At 42.2% G+C, this 22,509-nt stretch overlaps 1 protein-coding gene across 7 annotated transcripts in view; it reads left to right on the top strand.

Moving 5' to 3' along the window:
* MACROD2 (mono-ADP ribosylhydrolase 2) overlaps positions 1-22,509 on the top strand; it is a 987,478-nt gene that overhangs the window by 876,750 nt on the left and 88,219 nt on the right. For all 7 annotated transcript variants that reach the window (XM_081906344.1, XM_081906343.1, XM_081906345.1 and 4 more), the window contains one exon: positions 4,838-4,921. In XM_081906344.1, coding sequence (XP_081762470.1) covers positions 4,838-4,921 — 84 coding nt within the window. The remainder of the gene's footprint in view (positions 1-4,837; positions 4,922-22,509) is intronic.

Raw genomic sequence — 22,509 nt, 5'->3', positions numbered from 1 at the left:
GAAAATTCAGGTGGGAAGTTCATCTCAGCTGTGGCATTCCATAAACATGTCTGCACACTCAGAACCCAAATGGATGGGGTTTATAAATTGAATGGGATGTTAAAATAGTAAGTGAGGCTACTTCAAAATAAGCTTGCTGTTCCGCTTGCCTAATTTAAAAGAAAATGTTTTAACTATTTCAATTTGCAAACAGAAAGAAAGACAACTCTGGTTTCCTCTTCTCTTCAACCTTTGAAATGACGCTAATTCCAATTAGACTGTGCTACAAGTCCATGCAAAATTAGCCCATTAGACTGGAATGTTTGTCTCTACATCTGCTCTCCTTCTGTTAGACATGAGTCGGGGCTTGCCGCAGGCATGTCATCACTCACAGAGCCATCAGGCTCTCTAAGCTGGAGCTGTAGAGACCAGACGAAGTGCACCTGTTGGACAGAGAGGGAGTGATCTTTTTTCAATGTGAACTTAGGAAGGGGGTTAAATGAGCACCTGGGCACCTAAACGGGAAGAAAGGAATAGCCATGTTTTGAGTTCTGGCACCTCCTGGTGGTGGTACCAAGAACTGGCCCAGTGCAGTTTTCGGTCTTCCCATCTCCTCTCCGGGGCATTTGGAAGAAGCACTGCAGTGCTGAGGCAAAACTAGCCTCTCTAGAGACTTTATTATCTAGTTTGAGTAGCCTCCCTTTTCTTTTTAGCATGCACCCCGCTTTAGGATAGGATGACCCAAAACAAACCAAAACGAAAAACCAGCAATTGGGAAGTTTTCATAGCGGAGGAAATGCTTTTGAAAGGCATTTGGATGAACGGGGTTGAAATGACTTTTAAATATTTGTGCACCCAGATGCTCTCTTAAATCACAGCCGATGTGCAAATCTTTTCTTTTCAGTATTCCTTCTACATTCCCTTTCCTTACTCCCCATTAGGAAGCCTTGGCAGTTGCGTGGTCTTCATTGCAGACCCACAACATGCCCTTCCTGAAATAGGCTATTGCTCTGAAATCCATTACCTTGCATTTGTTCAGGCCAGTGTGTTTGTGTACATTATTTTCAGGCTGCCATGGATCACATTTTTTTTTCCTCTGGGTTGCTCACTCAATAAAAACTACAAAACAACAACAAAAATACAATAAAATGCAGCAAGATAGGTGCAATTAGTGCATCTCTGGCAAATGGCAAGGGGTCCCGAAAGCAATATTGGAAATTAATTCTCTATGGGGCAGTCACCATTTGATACACTGTTAATCACTGCATTGCTACAGTTAACATGATCTTCATATGCCCTATAACAGAAGAGCGTTTATTCCACACTGTCCCAATTAGTGCCTAGGCTTAATATCGTTAAACTAGCAAGGATACATTTGCAAAAGTCTCATAGACATTCACATATTCAGCCCAGCTGAGTTATTCTTTGAATCAAGCCAGTCTTTCTTTTGAAGAGTATCTTTCCTTTCCATATTTGAAAGGATTCATAGTGAGTAATAGATATTTGAGGTTGCGACTGCAATTAGCCATTTCCTATCATTAATGGACTTCCAGTTCATTTCATCTGTAGGTCATGACTCTAGCAGATGGAACTCTTAGTTGTAGACCATCTTTATGAATTATTGCCACTGCCTGCATGCTATCCATACACAACTTTCTCTAATATCAGCTCCCCCCCCCCCCAAAAAAAAATTAAGTGCTCCATAATTATACATTTGTAACCTATTTTTTTTCCTGACAAGTGCCTTTCAAACTGATTTCATCCTAATTCAGAAGCACGTGTGATAATAAGAAGGAACTGCAGATCTGCACATAATGGCCTGAAATCAGCCTCATCTGAAGCCATTGGGGAAGGGGAAATATCACTGCATTTTCATCAGGTCTTCGAAACGGCTACAAAAGGGCTCTAATGAAAAATAAAAAATGACCAAATGCATAGCATACTGAGATAAATGCATTCTCTGTTTTACATTTCTCTGCCACCCAGGAAGGCGCAGATCTTGTTACCTTTGCAAACTTTGCTCCTGTGGGTCAGTGTGAGGCTCCCCCCCCCCCCACCAAATGAACAGCAGGGTGTTTATGCTCATAATATAATCCTTTTTTATATATATAGAGCCACCACTAATGCTCTTTTGTGTATGAAGACTCATTAGGAATTAGTTAGAGGCAAGGGAAAATGAATAACAGTATTCGCAAAAATCACACTTAATGCTTGCACATTGGCTTTCTTATTTCAGATACAAAATGATGCACAAAAAAGCTTATATCTGTGTGTGTGCGCACACACACCGAGACAGTATATTTCAACCTTCAGCAGAGTCCAACTCCTGTTGAAATCAATGACAAATCTCTCACAGATTTAAATGGATCAGAATTTCACCTCTTAATATTTAGTTTACTCCCCTCCCCCCAAACAAGTGTCCTTTCTTTTCTAGCAGCTGCTAGCATATTGTGATGTTCAGTTAAAAGCTCTCCAATGCGATCATATTTCATTCAGCATGTTGCTGGTCTGGCTTGAATCAAAGGGGCAGATGTAGTTAAAGCTTTCTATGGACCTTAGTTGTACGGTATCAGATATGTCTTCTGTCTGTGTATTTTCATGCTGCATTGGCAGAAGAAAAGGTTTGTGGGTGTAGCAAATCTTTTCCAGCTCTTAAATGTGTGATTTAATAGTGCATTAGAGCAATCTTATCTTTTGAGTTTTGTGGCTTTCTTAAAACCTATTGGGCGACTTTAAAAAAAGAAAGGAAGAAAGAAACAATATATAAATTCATTTAGGTTACTAACACTGTTTGTTTCTTTATTTAAAGCACCCCCCCCCTTGCTCTTTAACAGAAAAGGCTCACAGAAAGGCTTACATAAGATCAATAAAAACAATACAAGACCTGCCTGCAGGCTTACAATCCGAAAGACCCAACACAAAAGGAAAAAGGAGTTGGAGGAAATAAAGGAACCTTGAGCATCAGTTCTTAAGATTGCACAACAGTCCTTATAATGACCAGGTGGAGTGGAATAGTGCAGGGAGGGAAGGAGCCTGGTGGAGCTGTTCTCTCAGCAAAGCCAATGGAGAAGCCCTGCTTTGCATCTCCCCTTCTGCTAAAGCCTGGCACAATAGCAGTTCCATCTACAAATGCATGACTGCATCTAAAGATCACCGTACATCTGGCCTGAATTTATTCCTGTGATATATGCTAGCATTTTTTAAAAACATTTCTGTTGTTACACGTATTTTAATTATACATTAGAATACGGTTGTTGCTGCAGTTGTTGTTTTAAATGTAGATAGCTACCCATATAAAATGTACAGTGGTACCTCGGGTGCTGTGGGTTAAACCACAGAGTCTATGGCTTGCTGATCAGAAGGTTGGCGGTTCGAAACTCTGTGACGGGGTGAGCTCCTGTTGCTCGGTCCCTGCTCCTGCCAACCTAGGAGTTCGAAAGCACGGCAAAGTGCAAGTAAATAAATAGGCACCGCTCCAGCGGGAAGGTAAACGGCGTTTCTGTGCACTGCTCTGGTTCACCAGAAGCGGCTTAGTCATGCTGGCCACATGACTCCCTGGCCACATGACGCCAGCTCCCTTGGCCAATAAAACGAGATGAGCACCACAACCCCAGAGTCGGTCACGACTGGACCTAATGGTCAGGGGTACCTTTACCTCGGGTTAAGAACTTAATTCATTCCAGAGGTCCGTTCTTAACCTGAAACTGTTCTTAAGCTGAAGCACCACTTTAGCTAATGGGGCCTCCCGCTGCCGCTGTGCCGCTGCCGCACAATTTCTGTTCTCCTCCTGAAGCAAAGTTCTTAACCTGAGGTACTATTTCTGGGTTAGCGGAGTCTGTAACCTGAAGCATCTGTAACCTGAGGTACCACTGTATATCTCGGGTGGCTTGCAAAGAGAGTCACCAGAAAGCTTTTAAGTGAAGGACTCCTATTGAATGTGTTGAAATTAATTCAATATTGTGATATTAGTTCATTGCAATTATATATACACTTGGATTTGGAAAAATAAAGAAATCCCAAAAGGTGGTAATTGATCAAATCAAAATTATAGAACAAACTCAGTGCCCCTTGGTCAGTCTTAGGAGGGACACTAGGCTCCTTTGCCTGTTCCCACCTCTGGAGTCTGTTGACCCAAGAAGAAAACATTTAATATACTAAGATCAATATACTTGAGACTTAGGAACGTTGACTCCAACTCCCTGTGCAGCTTGCACATAATTCTCACTGATTTAACCTATTTAAAGGGGACTTTGAAACTGCCAAATATTATTAGTTTCTGATATTCAGCTAGTTAAATGAATTCAGGTTTTCTTTACTCATTAGCATTATTTTCTTAAGAATGGGTATCACTGGATGCTAGTTTGCTACTGAGCCGCTTCACTGTTGATGCCAATACTTCTACCTCCATTCCTCAACTAATAGTGCAATCCTAAATGTGTCTACTCAGAAATAAGTCCCATTGTTTTCAATGGGGCTTACTCCCATGTGAGTGTGCATGCGATTGCTGTCTAAACTCACAAGCTGAGGTCACTCTTCCTTGTCTGTAAAGCTCCAGGGGTTTTGAAACTCTGTTCATTCAAGTGATATTATTGTGATACTACAGGAAAATGTGATGATTTACATGTGAGGGGTTGTGGCTTTTGAAATAAGTTTTGAGTCCAGCCTAAAGTCCCTCAGAGCCATGATGATGGCATGTGAGGCAGAAATGCATCTTCACGATGCTTAAAAGCACCGCTCTTTCTATCTGAAAGCAGCACAAAGATAATATCTGTTTATTCTTCCAATATCTTGCATGTTCATATTTAATTTTTAAACATGCTAACTCAAAAATCTATTTATGAATTCTTTGTTCTTGCAGAGGGAGTGGAGCAGAAAGGCCAGTCTCCTTCACCCGTGAAATGCAAAGCAAAGCAATCTGAGGACCTGGAGGACAATAATGAGGGTAGGTGGGATTAAGCCTCCTTGGAGTCATTTATCAGTTTTTCATTAGGTTCCCTTTAATTTTTAAATTATACAGTTTGTAGTCTATTTGTTTTAAAATATTACTCGTGTCTATATTTACTGTGCAATTTCTTTATCCTCCCATAGTGCAGTTTGGCCCTAAGCTAAGCAACTTTTCTTTTATCTTTTCCCATGTGTAATTTCGACCCAATTTTTTGTGTGACAATGATATCCTTTCTGGCAGGAGAGAGATAACAATTGTTTTAATGCCACAATGCTATTTAGTATTTATGGGCGTTGGAAAGACAGGATGTGTAGTTTTCAAAAAATGTGTGACCAGGAAACTAAGCAGTTATCATAATTCCAAAACTGAGTAATTCCGTCTTGCCGCACTACTATGATTGGTCTTAAATAAGAGTTGGAAAAGGGCACAAAAAGTCATATTGTTAAATCGCAACAGCAATTTTCTGTTGAACATTCCATTGACTTTAATCTACTGGATTTCAGATTTACAGCCTGATCCAAACCTTAGGTGGATCTTGGCTGCATACACAGAGCTCCCAATGCAACCCAAAATTTTACATTTATTTCGGCTCAGCATGTCCAGTGTGGATGTACCTATGCAGCTGATACCCAGCTAGGTGAACAGGAAGCTCCCTTCTCACATGGGAGCTCTGTGCATGGATCAGAGCTGGTGTAGTGTACAAGTTAAGAGACTGAGCTATGAGAACGAACCTTGGCTATAGCTCATGCTTGAGGAAGACAGAGCTTAACCACAATCCTGGGTCTGGATGACACACTAAGCCAAACTTTAGCTTAACCCAGGACAGTTTGGGAGCAGGAAGGACCAGAGGGGACATGTTTGCAGAGTCCCAATAGGCCATAGTTTCTGCGAACCATTCCACTGATAAAAATGGCTAATTGTTGCCATAGTTTACTTCAGCGTACTAAAGGATTGGTACTGAATGGGGCACATAGTCCTGAAGCTGACTCCTGATTTGTTCATTGTAGTTAGCAAGAAGTCAGAGTTGCATCAGCCCAGTGATACAGTGGCAGACCCTCAAAGTGTCCCTATTTTCCAGGGACATCCCTGATTTAGAAAAGCCGTCCTGGTTTCTGAGTTGATCCCAGAATGTCCCACTTTCCCCTATTTTCATTGGAGAAATGTTGGAGGGTAGGGTTAGGATGTCTCTATTTTCATTGGAGAAAAGTTGGAAGGTATGGAGTTATCCAATCCCTGAGCTGTCTGAAGGCAATCCTATATGGGGAAGCTTTTTTAAAAAAATGTTTAATGTTTTATTATGTTTTTATATGTTAGAAGCTGTCCAGAGTGGTTGGGGCAACCCAGTAAGATGTGTGGCGTATAAATAGTAAAATTATCATTATGGAAAATTATCATTATGGAATGGGACGTTCCTATTTTCATTGAAGAAATGTTGGAGGGTATGCAGTGGTATGCAGTGGTGAGAGAAGCACTTTCAAAATCAGTCCTATTTAGGACTCTCTTAAGCTTCTACATGGGCTTTCCTGAACCGCAAAGCTATTCATCTAAGAACAGAATTTAACTTCCAGTTAAACATCAGCTAAAGAGAGACTAATATTTAAAGATTATAATCTTATATTGCTGCTTTTATGCATAACACAACATGCAAGCAAGCTCAGTGCAGCATATTCTATGATTTGTAGTTGTGCAGAAGAATAGCTTCATTTGTGTATTTACAATGCATGCTATTCTTTTTCTTGATAAAAATAGCAATAAAACAACACAGATACCCATATACATTTTATCCTGTGAGCCTCTGTTACTTGACATTGTTCCTTTAAATAAACACCAGGGATTTCTGTATTAACCTTTTAGCAACCACTAAATATCTACAGTTGGCACTCCATACAATTATTATTTTGATAAAATAATGATATGGTGATGATTAATGCTCCACTTCCCACTCTCTTGTAGTGTATGAAACAGGATTTCCCCACATTAATGAACTACCAAGGTTTGCGATTGCTTGAAAAGGCGTGAGTGAAATGTTAAATCAATGTTAGTACTGCAAAGCCTTGGGATGAAGCAACCTAAAAATCTAAATTAGTTAACAGGAAGAGGGTGAAAGACTGACTCTTTGGAACTCCTAAGTTCACCCCATTTGCAGTCATATGCGTACTGCAATGCTTTGCTAGCTCTGATGTGGCGCCTGTGCTTTAATGACATTGCGCAGGTGCTACATTTGAGACACTTCATCCAAAGCACTTATATGCTTTAGCTGCAAATCTTAGGATTAGATAGATTCACTGTTTGTGCAATACCTTGCCAGCATATAAAAGTGTTTGACGGATGACCCAATCATCACTGGAAGCAAGGGTCGGCAAATCATCTTTAACATGGTGAATCGTGGATTGACCCCTTTGCCTTTTAGCTTTTAGGTTCAACGTGAAATTTATGAAATACTGTTGAGGAACTGAAAGTCGTAAGTTTCCTGGCAGATGGGTACTCTCACCTTCCGCACGGAGTGCAAAGGCACTGAGGAGTTCACACAGCCTTGACAAGTCAATGGACAATTATTTTCCAATCTTCTTTATAGATGTGTATTTAGAGATTGATGCTTCTAGCTTTCTTTCTCCGGGGTTCTTTCTCCCCTTATAAATATATCTGGCAGGGCGGCCCACCCATGAGGCGGAGGGAAGCTGCCGCCTCAGGTGGCAGAATCTCATGGGTACCTATCCACTCATGAACCCTGCTTGCCCCTGCCATAGTTAGGGTTGTACAGTGCCAGCAAGCAGGACTTCAGCTGAGGGGACTTCACCTCAGGCGGCAAAATGGGACAGCTCATCCCTGCTCTGTGGGAAAATATCTTGGTGAGATCTGCACTGTTGGTCATTTTACTGCCACACTTCAGTTCCCATTTAAACATTTTAGAAGTATCCCCAAAGGGTGCTTCACAAACTGCAGGATCAGTTCCACGTACACAGCCAGAAGCAGGGGCTTATCACGTGCCCCCAAGTGGCGATTTTAAAAACATTAGTTTTTAGCTGTTACACTGTAATGCATAGCAGCCCTCGGTCAGGAAAGCAGTCCTGAACTGATTCAGCAACACATTTGACCATTTGCTTAAGGGGTTCTGCTCCTGTTGAATCCAGGGCCATCAGGTCTTTTCAGTTGACATTTCTTCTGAGCAATATTCAATGAAAACCTTGAAAGCCAGGTGTAGTGGATGAAATGTTTGTCGTGTTAATGTCAAAGGATGCCTGCTGTAATGATCGTTCCTGTGATGATGATGATGATGATAATCATCATCATCATCATTTATTATTTATACCCTGCCCATCTGGGCAGCTTCCAACAAAATATTAAAATACAGTAATGCATCAAACATTAAAAGCTTCTCTAAACAGGGTTGCCTTCAGATGTCTTCTAAAAGTCTGGTAGTTGTTTTTCTCTTTGACATCTGGTGGGAAGGTATTCCACAGGGCGGGTGCCACTACCGAGAAGGCCCTCTGCCTGATTCCCTGTAACTTGGCTTCTCGCAGTGAGGGAACCACCAGAAGGCCCTTGGCACTGGACCTCAGTGTCCAGGTAGAACGGTGGCAGTGGAGACGCTCCTTCAGAGATGTCATTAGTTGAATAGCAACACAGCTTCTTTCCCTTAGACCTGTGTCATTTTCTATCCTTTCTAAAGACTGTGATTGTTTGTTCTTTTGAGACTTAAGTGCTTTGGCACTGTGATACTGGAGCAATGGGGTTATACATGTATGATTATGTTTGTACCTCACCCTTGCTCCAAGGAGCTCAAAATGGTGTACCTTGTTCTCTTCTTCTCCATTTTATCCTTCCAACAACTGTGAGAGGTAGATTAGGCTGAGAGACTGAGTGGTCCAAGGCCACATTATGACTGAATAGGGATTTGAACCTTGGTCCTAGTCCAACGCTCTACTGCAGTAGAGCAAGGGGTTGTCTATGGATTATTCCTTCAACCACATATGCAAGAAGTTGCTAAGAACAGGGGGGCTACTGTTTCATGTGCTGTAATTCAACTATCAGAAACACCAGCCTTTAATTCTTATTTTAAGTATTTTGCAAGCTGAAACGTACCTCTTCTTTTCTTGGTCTTCTTTTTTTTTAAGCTTCACATTCATTCCCTCAAGAGCAGACAATTTGTCTCCCTCCCTCATCCCCACACCCAATTAAATAGTTGCTGGATATTGTGCTACTGGTGCTGAAGCTAGAGAGGGGCACTAGCTAAGTGGAATATTAATTTGAATGCTTTTTAAATATTTGTCTACAAATCCCTTAATTTGTTCTCCTTTGGGCATTTCCACTCACTCACTGTTGCTGGTGAAACAGCCTGCCTGGCAAATTAACCACTCATTTACAGTGGCTGTTCAGAAGGGATAGAAAAAAGCCATTTTGGCTCAATTTTTGTATGCCTACCTCCTTACGAATGTAGGAAATAGTTCAGAAGTTACTTACATGTGTGAAGATTCTTAACTATCATCCTGATGGAAGGTCTCTTCCTGTTCTATACCAGATGCCCATAGAATTAGATCTATGCTTTGATACAGACCAAAGACACTTATCTGAAACCAGAGAACCCCTGAACTGAACAGTGTTGATTGTAACTTCGTCTGTGATATCCTCAGGGACAGCCATTTAATTTTCCACTATAAACCTGAGCCCCATTTGCTATGTTGCAGAAATATATGCCAACACAAAACATGCAGTGGTTGTTAAGCTCTAAAAATCCTGGACTATTTTTTTTTAAAAAATAGGGGAAAAGAAAGGTTTTAAAGAGTAGCATTCTTAGCATTCAGTCAAATCATTTCTCTTCAATAAAGGGAATTTTATAGATCTCTTGAAAAGGACAATTTAAATGAAGATAAAGTACTGCAGAAAAAGTCCTTTGGGGAGTAGCAAGACGGCAAATATCGCCATGAAACATTCACTCTTTAATGCAAAAATATACTTAAAGGAATTCAGCCTTTCTAGTCTGCTTGAGACCTTGTTACTGCATTTTAGGTTTGACAGTTTCCATTTGTCTTGACACATTATAAATACCTGGGCTACCAAATAGTTTCTTTCTGTATACATATATTTAAAAACACTATGGCCGGGATCCAAAAAGTTCCAAATGCAAGTGGAATGCACTTCTGCATTTATACAGTGTGTGTGAGAGAGAGGGGAGGGGGTAATGATTTACCCAACTTCTGCTGCATCCCATATTATGCCCGAGGATCGCCCAACTCTCAGAAGTAGCTTTTCAGGTAGGGCACGGCCATCCTTGTCTATCTAATATGTGGGTGTGTTTATTATACTTACCGGTAAATAACACCTTTTCCTCTAAGGAGCTCAAAGCACTATACATGGTCTCCCTTCCCCATTTTAGCCTCACAACAACCCTGTGAAGTAGGTTAGGCTGAGAGACAGTGACTTTACCAAAGGTCAGGGGACTGCCATCGACTCAGAGGTGAGAAATAGAAGGGCCTCTGAAAATCTTGTGAAGCAGTTCCTCTTCCAGCGAGGAGGAAAGCCCCACCTCCAGTGGAGAAGAGGTGCAAGGACCAGAGGATGCTAGTAAGAGCCTTAACACCCCGCCTGAGCAAGCCCGAGAGGTGGGAAGCACGTCCTTGCCATCGCCCATCATGCGCAGTAGTTTGAAGCGCAGGGAGGGGCGGAAAAGGCTGTGGGTGATGAAACTTTTATGTTGAGGGAATTACAAAAACAGACCACTCCCGGATTCTGCTAGCGATTGAGCCAGACCTGAACTTATGATGCTCTTCACTGTAAATAGGTAAAGGTAAAGGGACCCCTGACCATTAGGTCCAGTCATGACCAACTCTGGGGTTGCGGCGCTGATCTTGCTTTATTGGCCAAGGGAGCTGGGGTACAGCTTCCAGGTCATGGGGCCAGCATGACTAAGCCACTTCTGGTGAACCAGAGCAGTGCATGGAAATGCCGTTTACCTTCCCACCAGAGTGGTACCTATTTATCTACTTAAACTTTGACATGCTGGCAGGAGCAGGGACTGAGTAACGGGAGCTCACCCCATCACGGGGATTCGAACCACCGACCTTCTGATCGGCAAGTCCTAGGCTCTGTAGTTTAACCCACAGTGCCACCCATGTTCCTGTAAATAGTTTACAACAAAATAAAGCCTGTAAAAGACAGGTCAGAGTCCTGCCTGGCTACTCTCGAACAACCACAACAGCATCTGACAGTTACCCAGTAAGCTTCATGGAAACCCTCCTCTCCTAGGTCATAGCCCAAAGGTCTGAACATCAAACCACATTGTATCTTCAGATCCTATATCTAACTGGACCAATTCTGTTCTGTTTGGGCTTTATTTTATTACAGTCTGTAGCACTGTTTCATGAAATTGGAGCCCACAACATCACAATGCACACTACATTGCAAAACAAAACCCACTGGTAAAAATATGCACCGCCAGGACAGAAGTTCATGCAGAAAGGACTCTCTTGCGTTTATACATGTGAAAGACCTATATACACATGAGCCATCTATCTTTTTTTTTTTTTTTTAGTAGTAAGTGAGGGAGCCAGACCTTCTGGTTTTTCTAGAAATGGTTTTAATTCTGTTTCCCTTTTCTTCTTTTCCATTGAGATAAAATAAGGTGCAAAGTTCCAAGTCACTAAAGTGACTAATGTAATGTTGTCAGAGGAAAATTATATACAGTGACAACCCGCGGTACCTCCAGGGTACTCATCTGTCAAGGAACTCATTTCACATTTCTATCCATTATCTGAATAACCAATAAACCCCCATGACTGCGTGGTGCAGAGAGGAAGCAGTGATGATAGCCTTTATGAAATTTTAACACAGCTATTGCTTTAAATAGCATTGTGTGCATTTGGAATACCACACTGCCAGGTCTCTCCTTTTGTTCTTCTCCTCCCCTTATTATTATTATTATTACTACTAGTAGTGGTGGCGCCAATGGTGATATTTTCTAGAAGGCATCTAATATTGACCTTACCTTTTAGTGACCTTCTCTATTTCCTTTTAACAGTTTTCCAACCCACTACATTGCACTGCACAGGGCTGTATGCAAACAACAGGCTTTTATTAATTTGTGGCACATAAAAAGAACTGTGCTCCATTGACTAGCAACCCATATAAAATAACAGCAATCCGCTGTGTTAATTACAAAAATAGATTCCACAACCTCAGTGTGAACAATGACTTAATCAATGCAGAAAGCAGTGATACTGAAGAAAGGCATCAAAGCATTTAAGAGGAAGTGTTTTGTTCCTTTTTTATTTCCTTGTGGTGCGTGTTTCTTTTTTTCTTTTTTTGACGGAGCAAGGTTGTTCACCATTTTTAATATTCAGATGAGAATGTCATGCTACATGTGCTCCAACTACCTCAGCTGGTCACCAGGGACAGCCCTTCTTTGCTGGTATCTGCCTCTGGTAAAAAGATCTTATTGCCACGTGGGAAGATGCAATGGATCCTTTTTAAGCACATACTTGGATGTCTCTTCTGTAAATGAAAGGGCTCATCCTGTTTCTGGAAGGGACTGAGATCCATCAGAGGCTCCTGCTGGAGGATCGAGGGAGGTGATTTTTGTTTACCCTCCCTCCCCGCTGCAGCCCCTCTCCTGGCAACTTCCCACACTGTTCCGGGGGAGGGCATCCTCGGAACCTCTAGGGCAGTGTTTCTCAACCTGTGGGTCCCCAGATGTTGTTGGACTATAACTCCCATCATTCCTAGCCAGCATGACCAGTGGTCAGGGATGATGGGATTTGTAGTCCAACAACATCTGGGGGCCCACAGGTTGAGAACCGCTGCTCTAGAGCTTTTCAGAAGTCACAAGGGGCTGCAAGGGAAAGGAGCAATGGGTGAATTGAAATAAATTGACTTGAAATACTTTAATTCCCCTCGTTTACTGATGCACACCCACCAAACCCAAAAGTCAGTTGCCCTGTTATTATGTTTTCATTCTGCAGCCTAACAGCCCACAGATAGAAGCTGTTCTTTACCCTGTTGGTGCGACTAATCATGCTTCTATATCTTCTGCCTGAGAGCAGGAGATCAAGAAAGTGCCGTCCAGGGTGTGAATCATCCCTGAGAATTTTCCTCACTCTCTAGAGGCAACGTTCTTCAGCTATTTCATCCAGTGGATTCATGGGGCAGCCTGTAATATCTTGTGCTGTATTCACCACCCTCTGTAGGCACTTCCTATCAGATGATGTCAAACCAGCATACCACACCGTGATGCAGTATGAAAGGACACTTTCTATTGTTGACCGGTAGAAGGAGATCTTCAGGTGTTGATTGGCATTGTTCTTCCGCAAGACTCTGAGGAGATGGAGTCTCTGTTGGGCTTTCTTAAGCACCTGGGTTGTATTTATTTTCCAAGTAAGGTCTTCACTGAGATAAACTCCTAGGAATTTAAAGGAGGAGACTCTCTCCACACAGCCCTCCCCGATGTACAGCGGTGCTAGTTCTCCTCTCTTCCTCCGTAGGTTCAACACCATCTCTTTTGTCTTGCTGATATTAAGGTGCAAGATGTTCCCTAGGCACCATGTAGATATTTTTTGGACCTGCCCTCTATACACTGATTCATCTCCACCTGTTATTAAACCCATTATGGTGGTGTCATCGGCAAACTTAATAAGTGCAATAGACGGGTCAGATGATACACAATAGTATGTATACAATGAATACAGGCAGGGACTTAGCACCTGAAAAATGCCTTCCCTCAGGGGCATCGACTTGCACCCAAAGATCGAGGGAGCCTGGTCTCATCATGTGCATGTCACACATTGCGTGTGTGTGATGTCATGCACGCATTGCACACGCAATGTTGCATCATTGGAAGGAGGCCGTGCGCAGAGACCAGCACGCTGTGGCTTCAATGTTTGGTGGCTCCTCCTCTCTCATGCTCAGGAGGAGCTGACCACTGAAGCTGCACCATTCTCGGCTCTGTGCTCAGCCTCCTCTGCCCACTCAAGAATAAGGGAACCCAGCCCTCTGCCAACAGACATTGGTGGGGCCAAAGACAGCTTGGCCCCGTAGAGTCAGCCCCCCTGCCTTTCCCCATCCTCCAACAGGAAGTTTCGATGAGCTCATGGCAATTCTGAATCCAACCCTTTGTCAGTATACCTACCCATTCACTAGATCTGTGCATTTTCATGACTACTGAATGAAATCCTAAGTCGCAGCATCTGAAGCTGTAACCTTGAACACATTTACTAGGATGTGAGCCCATTTAGGCACAGTGGGACTTACCTCTGAATAAACATGCATAGGATTGCACTGTGAATGGCTTGAAATGTTGCCCCCATTTATTCTCAAGGCCATTATACTGAAAATAATCTTCATTATCTCACTGTTTTTATGGTCAAGTAAGTGAACAGCGTTTATGCCTCCGCCTTCCTTTAAGAGCCCTGAGGTTGTTCAGACAAGGCCCCTTGATTAATGGGAATTTAATGAAGTGGCTGCTGCTGCAGCGAAGCAAGGAGACCTCCAAAGTTGTTTTGGCTAGCCAGGCACATCGCATGTCCAAGGTTTCCTGGAAATCAAACACAGGAGCTTTAGGTGAGCGTCTAGTAGGAAATTGCAGCTGAAGCAGAGGCTCTGCAGGTGTGTATTCTTAGCTTGAGTCCAGAGAGTTTGTATTGATTCTGCATTGGTAATAGAACCGGCGTAGTTGATCATGCTTGTTTCCTAACAATTCCTTCACAATTTATAAATAAGTGTATTTGAACAAAGACGCCACAAGATTCTGCTGCTTTCTCCTGGGAAAGAGGACTGCCCTGAGTTTCCTGCCACTTGACAAAGTAGGAACAAAACAACAGGAATCTTGTTTCCTGAGAACGGTGTATACCTTCTCCCATAATGCTTGGTTCAAGAGGGGCGAGAGGTATTGAACCCCGTAGAGACAAAACAGCAAAGCATCCCATGAACTCAAGTTCAGGTTCTGAATGCCTGCTCAGTGCCTTTGTCTTCTCAGGCCTCTTTACTTTCTGAAACCTTTGAGAATAAACCTTGGTGGCTCATGTTTTCTTTCTAGTTTTTCCCTTGATTATTACACAGCAGTTGCTGAGGGAAAGAGATCTGTGGGTTTCCCCCCTCTTTTCAGTAAGCAACTGGATGTTGCAAGCAAGTGCAAAGAGCAGCCTGACAAATTGATAACCTTGTGCTAAATTCTGCCTCAATGTTGAAATAAGCTGTTAGGACTGTGAGCACACTATTGGGCTCAGAAAACTGTTTAACAATTACTAATTCTGTTACACCTCAGTTGAATATGCTTCTTCCCATTCACCGCCTTGGCCTCCTCTTCCTACCATCAGGTTACAGACCAAGCTGTAATTAAAACTGACCCAAATCATTATTTATTTCTAAATATGAAAATGTGTGGAAGATTCTGTACATTTGTCCTGATGATTAAATTTAAGATATTTGTAGGGGCTTGGCTTTGAGGACAAGGGAAGGGGACAGAGAGAGAGAAAGTTGTTTAAATTTTGGACGTCTTCTGTAACTGGAATAGTCCAGCTCTGTTTTCTACTACCTGTTTGTGATTAATTGCAATGCATGTATTTAACACAGAAAGCACCACACAGTTGTGTTGCTTAGATTTTCAGAATATTTCTGGAAAAGGTGTTGTGTGTTGCCTGAGACAAAACTGTTGTCGAATGTTGACTTGTGTCAGCTCAACATGAATGTTCAGGAGGCTCAGTTTAGTGCTCTGAGCTCAAATAAATTGTAGATGTGCATTGGCTGGTAACTGGCCTGTGGCTTCATGATGTTCTGCCACACCCTTGTCTGCCTGATATGCATTTCCCATCTGGCCACTGAATACAACTGGTGGGGTATTGTTGTTGGACCTGCTGGTCTGCAGACTAGGTAATCTATAAAGCCTATAAAGCCTTAAACAGCTCAGGACTGCAGTACCACAAGGACCGCCTCTTTCCATATGAACCTCCCTGGACCCTGAGATCATCTTCTGAGGCCCTCTTTCATGTGCCTCCTCCTCGAGAGGTCCGTAGGGTGGCAACACGAGAACAGTGTGCAGTGGCTCCCCGTCTGTGGAATGCTCTCCCCAGGGAGGTTCGCCTGGCGCCTTCCTTATACACCTTTAGGCGCCAGGCAAAAATGTTCCTTTTTAACCAGGCCTTTGGTTGATCTGATAGACATCCTATGCCCTTTTAAAATGTGGCTCTTTTGGGGGTGGGTGGGTGGGAGGTGTTATTGGGTTGTTGTTTTTATTTTGATTGTATATATTTGTGGTTTTTATGTTGACCTTTTCTGTGAACCGCCCTGAGACCTCCAGGTACAGTGGTATCTCAGGTTAAGTACTTAATTCGTTCCGGAGGTCCGTACTTAACCTGAAACTGTTCTTAACCTAAAGCACCACTTTAGCTAATGGGGCCTCCTGCTGCCACCGCGCTGCTGGAGCACAATTTCTGTTCTCATCCTGAAGCAAAGTTCTTAACCCAAGGTACTATTTCTGGGTTAGCAGAGTCTGTAACCTGAAGCGTATGTAACCTGAAGCATATGTAACCCGAGGTACCATTGTATAGAGTGGTATATAAATTCAGTCAATCAATCAATCAATCAATAATCTTAGAGCCCCACAAGTGCTCCTGTCCCTACCCCCCCTCCCGTTCCCTGGCATATTATTCCATGGCCCTTTCCTGTGCCAGGGAAGCAATATGCCTGAATGACTAACACAGTCAGTGGTGGCTTGAGAAACTCACTGGCATCAGAACCCTCAAATCCCACTGGCAGCCTGTGGGTGCTCTTAGGAGCCAGTTCCATGCTATTAACTAGTGGCCTAGTGATGGGACTGATGCTTCTGTGACACTCCATCCCTCACCACCTAGGTTACACATGAACCCTGGGAAGCATGTAGGATGGGCCATCCATAAGTGCTCCTGTTCCACTTTGAGCAATGGGTGACATGGCTACGTCTCTTATCATCTCCTGGGCACAGCAGAAGAGAGGTTGATTCTGGGGAAGCAATATTCCTACCAAGAGCTGAATGCCCCCAGGGAAAAGCTTGCAGTTGAGGTGTTACGTTTCCTTTATATAGACCACTTGCACAGTAGGGCATAACTTCTGACTGCCAAAATAGGAAGAAAGCATCTTAGCATTTCTTAAAAGCTGTGCAACGAAGGGAAAATCAAATGGCCAGGCAGCAGGTTGCTAAGTTCCTTCGGCTTTCTATGTTCGTGATGGGATCAGTAAGTGGTGTGACAATGCATTCTCTGGAGAGCTGTTACAATGAAAGTGGAAAATGCTGAAACCCTCTCTCCTGTTATAGCTCTGAGATTACTTTCTGCTTTCTACAAAATTCTTGTTTCATCCTCTCCCATCTGACCTCCTGGCTTATTATTGCATCAGCTGTTTCATTTGGGGGCTGCTACCGCAGCATATGCATTTAGCCTTGCCTCTTTGCATACTGAGCGCCACTCCTTAAAAGTGGTGGAAAAGAATGCAGGCTTTAGCAAGTTTCTGTATTTTCTATTTTTAGTGGATAAGCCTCTTGTCTTCATTGCGAATGAAACAGCTGCTTATTAAACACTGGGTTGCCTGCTTCTTCTAGCTATAGATGTGCATATCAACCCTTAAATTCCTTTAGTGTCATAAAAGAAATTGAGGAAGGGGGGGGGATAATAATTGTATTCAGTGGTCGTTTTGGCAAAGGGAAAAGAAGGCCCACAGCCAGAAATCTGTATTCAGTGAGTGATGGGCTTATTTTGTCTGTGCTGTGCTACCGTAACTCACATTCTCCTGTTTTAAAATTGTTTCTTTCTCCTCAGAAAGGCAGACAGATGTTTCTGTTTGGCATTAGATATAACTTGGAACCATTTAAATTTCCTTGTCTGAAATGATGCACAGTGTCATGCTCTGCATTTGCTATCATATTTGGAAGGAGTGACAGATTACTACAAATCAATTATTGTTTAAGGGAGAGGAGGCGATATTGTGAAGCAGTTGTCACCTAAGTAAAAATTATATAATTTCCAGCTTCTTCTGTAGCAGACAGAAGGCAACAGAAGATATTGTCAAGTTGAGGCAAAGGAACAGATATTTTTATTACTAATGGTGTCATCAGGACAGACGCCAGACAATAAGTTTGGATTTTCCATTGCTACTACAGAGTGAATGAGAGAGTGAGAGAAATAAAGCTAGGGAACAGACACATGTTTTTGCCTCTTTGCTTGAGACATGCACTATTTAAAACCTTTCCATTTGCTTTGATTCTAGTGTCAGTAGAGAGACATAATTAGGAAAAGGTTCTTCATCAATAAAAGATGTTCAGTGAAAGACTGTCGTTTGCAAACATGTTTTTTTCTTTTAAATATTTGTGAAGGTTTAAAAAAGACTCTGTGTACTATTTTCCTATAACAGTTCTTTACCATCTCTCTCTCTCTCTCTCTCTCTCTCTATCTATCTATCTATCTATCTATATCTATATATATATATATCTATAATTTGCCTCTATGCAAGAAGCCTTGCCCCTTTGACTATACATTGCCAATAAATTGCCTCCATCCATATGCTTTGGGTATCATTTTTATGACATATGTTATGCAGCTCTGGTATAATTGAACCAAGTCATCCGACAGATAAATTTGCCTGTTGCAAATGTTACTGGAATAGTTTGACGCACGCTTCCACATTACTTTTTCCATGTCACCTCTGTAGCCCCCGCAGCAAGAAAGGGGATATTGCAGTCTGCAAAAGGTCACATGTGTGTGTCTGGCAATACTTTGGGAGGCTTCACTGTCATTCATGTGTCGGAGACTCTGATCTGAACTTTTGAGCATTGCAGAGATGTACATCTGTCTCTATTTTCTACTTACATTGAAACCAGCCTTGTGTATGGCCCTGGCGTAGGACATCATGTGCTGGAATATCTTTGAAAAGTAGGCTGAATAAATGACACGGTGACAGCCTGAATGAGTACATACTGAATCATTCTCCAAAGGCTTGGTCAACATGAGCATATTCAGCTTGAACTGACCGGGGTGGGCCGGGAGGAAGTCTGCATTGTAGACTGAGGGAATCTAAAACAATTGTTGTGTCAATCAGGACTGAAATTCCTATAGAAAAACATGCAGGGTTGTGGCCACCACTTCTGGCTTAGTTACTCTAGTGTGACATTTACCCTCTTTAACATAAAGTGCTGTGCTTGGAATTACCCAGAAGGTGTAATTTGTTACACATTGTTACTAATTGCATGCCACATGGCCAGTTAAGTGTGGATGTCATAGCATTGATGGAACACTTTTCAAAACTATTTTATGAGCAACCCCCTAGAACGGTGATCGTCTGCCATAAGTAGATCACACAATGTGGTATCCAGACCACAATGAATAACCTGAAAGTGCCACTGCTCTGAATATATTTAGGAGAAGAGCAAAATATACATTATTATCAGTAAATGTATTTCAATGTGACAGCCAATCTTCTGGCCAAAGAAACTCTGTTGCAATAGTAGGAATAAGCTGAAATGCTTTTGTGCTTCACGGGCAACGGGTGATTTATTACAAACTCGATGGAAGATACTAGAGAAAAATTTAAGTAGCACAACACAAAATTGCTCTGTGCTGCTATTTTGTTACTTTGATATTGGCTGCTTTTGTGGTTTACGTTTATGAAATATACTATTCAGCTCAGTACATAACATTTTATGATTTTAATCATAAGTGGTATTTAATTTTGAAATTTTTTGTAACCCGCCCTGCAACCATTTTGTTGAGGTTTTAATTTTTTAATTTTTTAATTAAATTTCTATACTGCTCTCCATCCAAGGTTCACAGGGGGATTTACAATATAAAAACACAACATAGTAACAATCAAAACAAGAACGGCCACTCACACAGTTTAAAAGGCCTTAAACTGTTTAATTGGTCAAAGGCCCGGGCAAAGATGATGTTTTTGCCTGGCACCTAAAGATATGCAATGAAGGCACCAGGCTGCAGGTTCTCCACCCATATCAATGTTTGATTTATTTACAGGAAGATCAGTCTGTGGGTCACTCACGATTTTTCTTCTTCTGTCTTTATTGGTAGGAACTTAACGCTATTCAAAAGAAGTATGCATATCTAATCCATGTGCTGTAAAACTGCAAAGCACCATGAATAAACTTGCATGATTATGGTGCAGGATGTTAAATGAATAAACGAACAGAACAATCCTAAAACTATATTTAAAATGCTTTAATTTAGCAATATTGGCCAAAAAAAATTCCATCCTATAGCATGGCTTCTGAAATATGCCATTAAGGCACAACAAAAGGTATTAGGTTGTATCCACGTTTAGTCCTACTTAGCGTAATTTACTCACACTCATTGGTTGCTGAAGGCTGTATTCAATGTAGTTCTAAGTACGCCTCCCATCAGCACAACAATTTCTACTTGCAGAATGGAACCCTTTCCTCCCCGTGACCCTTAAATTTGTTCTGGGGGTTATTCCTCCAGAGCAGATTTGATGAGGACACACAGAGGCGGGGAAAGGCTCAATGCACAAATGAAAGCCTTTGCACTGACGGGATGTGTTAGTCCATCCTCAGTGCTGGAATAAACCCTGTGGAAGCCCTAGCAGCGGTTCTCAACCTGTGGGTCCCCCCCAGATGTTGTTGGACTACAACTCCCATCATCCCTGAGCTCTGGCCTTGCTAGCTAGGGGTGATGGGAGTTGTAGTTCAACAACATCTGGGGACCCACAGGTTGAGAAAGGCTGCTAGGCAGTCAAAATCTTGGGAAGACCTTAGCATTGAACTAAGAAAGCTTGATTGTGATTTTCTTTCAAGATCAAATAAATATTATTTGGATCCATTGTTGTGGGGGCCCTAAAAAGGCTTACAGGCTGGTGCCTACTCTGCCTATTTATTAATCCTGCACTGACTGCCCTGTGCATCTACTCTGAGTAGAACTAACACTGGCTACAGCCCATTGCTGAAATAAGTAACACTGAATACAATGCAAAATAAATATTTACTTTCCTTTGTATACATCATCAGTTGTGGTGTGCTAAAGATACAGCTCTTATTGAAGACTGATGATCATCCACATGTTATTTTTAATTTTTTAATTTTTTTGCAGCTTGAAAACCACTGAAGTACTAAGAAATTACTAGAGCTTGCCATCCATTTAGGTCAGCTGAAATCAGTGTGAGATGTTATAAGTCAGCTAAAGGTCCAAGGGTCCCCAGCATGACTCTACTGAATGTAATGCCAGGGCACTGATTTATATCAGTTGAGAATCTTTCCCCAGTGCTGATCTGAATGTAACTGCAGGATCTGTAGTTGGGAGGGGGGGAAATTAAGTCCTCTACACTAGCTCCATCTGGTGGTTTTTTTAAATGTGCAGACTGCAAAGAAGCTAAAAGAGCGAGAAAACCGGTTGTTTTTAATGACTACTAGCTGAATAAACAATTCTGTTAAATGCAAAATGCTCCCTTTGGGGACATTTACCTTTCCTTCCTTCCTTCCTTCCTTCCTTCCTTCCTTCCTTCCTTCCTTCCTTCCTTCCTTCCTTCCTTCCTTCTTTCCTTCTTTCCTTTCTCCCTGGCATAAAGCTGTTATCATGCTTCTTTGTGCTGTGTGGGCTTTCAGGTGTTAAGGCACAGACGTGGTAAAGGAATGGGGTATATGAATTGCAATTCCCAAAATGAAGCAGAGCAGGAGATACAATCATAGCAGCACGAGAGGGAGGATTGATGTTTGATCATTCCCAAGCCTTTTGCAAGATCAGCTGATGTACATCTGCAAATGAATTTCACTCGGTTCATTTTCTAGATAAATTTCCAGCATTTCTCTTTATACCTATTCCTATTCAGCGCTCTCTGTCTCTCTCTCACACACAGTTTGGCAACGGTGTTCAAGCAATTACTCTGCTGTCATATTATTATGGCCATTTGAGCTTGGGGGTTCCAGACTAGTGGAAACAGCAGTTACCTGGTTCATTCAGGCTACGGTTCAGGAACTTGGTGCTCTGCACATAGCATCCTCTTATTCTTATGTCTTTACTTCTGGGATTCAAGAAGCAGGGGAAAGAATGTCACTTGAAGCCAGGGAGGGTGATCCAGCCAGCAAAACTTAGCCACATTGCTGCATTTTCTCTTTCCGCCTCACACCACCTTCCAAGTCATTTGTCATGCATTTTTTATAACGTGTTGAGCATCTTGAAGGGTTCAGATGCAAGGTGAACATTTTGACAGTTTTACCCAGGATTTCTGCATGCTACCTAGCCTTGATTTTAATGAGATTTCTGTGTTTTCAAAAATGTAGCTATATTAAGACATTTTCTAGAGTGGTCTACACTTTTATTGGAGGAGCAACAGAGAGCCTGGCGTGGGTCCAAAAGAGTGTGAGGTGGTTTCCACTCAGGCAAGGATGCTTTCAGTAGCAAGGCCCCTGTGACCCCTAAAGATTTGGGGACCTGCCAGAGCCGCTGAGAAAATCGGGGAAGGCAACAGCTGAATGGCATTGGCAGTGTTCCCCAAACATGTATGGAAGTACTTTCCATTGGTGCATAGAAAGAAAACAACTGCAAATTATCCTGCCTGGTAATGGAGTCTTTATGGAGGCCAGTAAAGCACATACAAATGAGTACAGGATT

The sequence above is a fragment of the Podarcis melisellensis genome, assembly GCF_964234715.1.
Source record: "Podarcis melisellensis genome assembly, chromosome: 3".
Lineage (NCBI taxonomy): Eukaryota > Metazoa > Chordata > Lepidosauria > Squamata > Lacertidae > Podarcis > Podarcis melisellensis.
The sequence above is the reverse complement of the archived record's forward strand: the minus strand, read 5'-3'. Positions and strand labels throughout refer to the sequence as shown.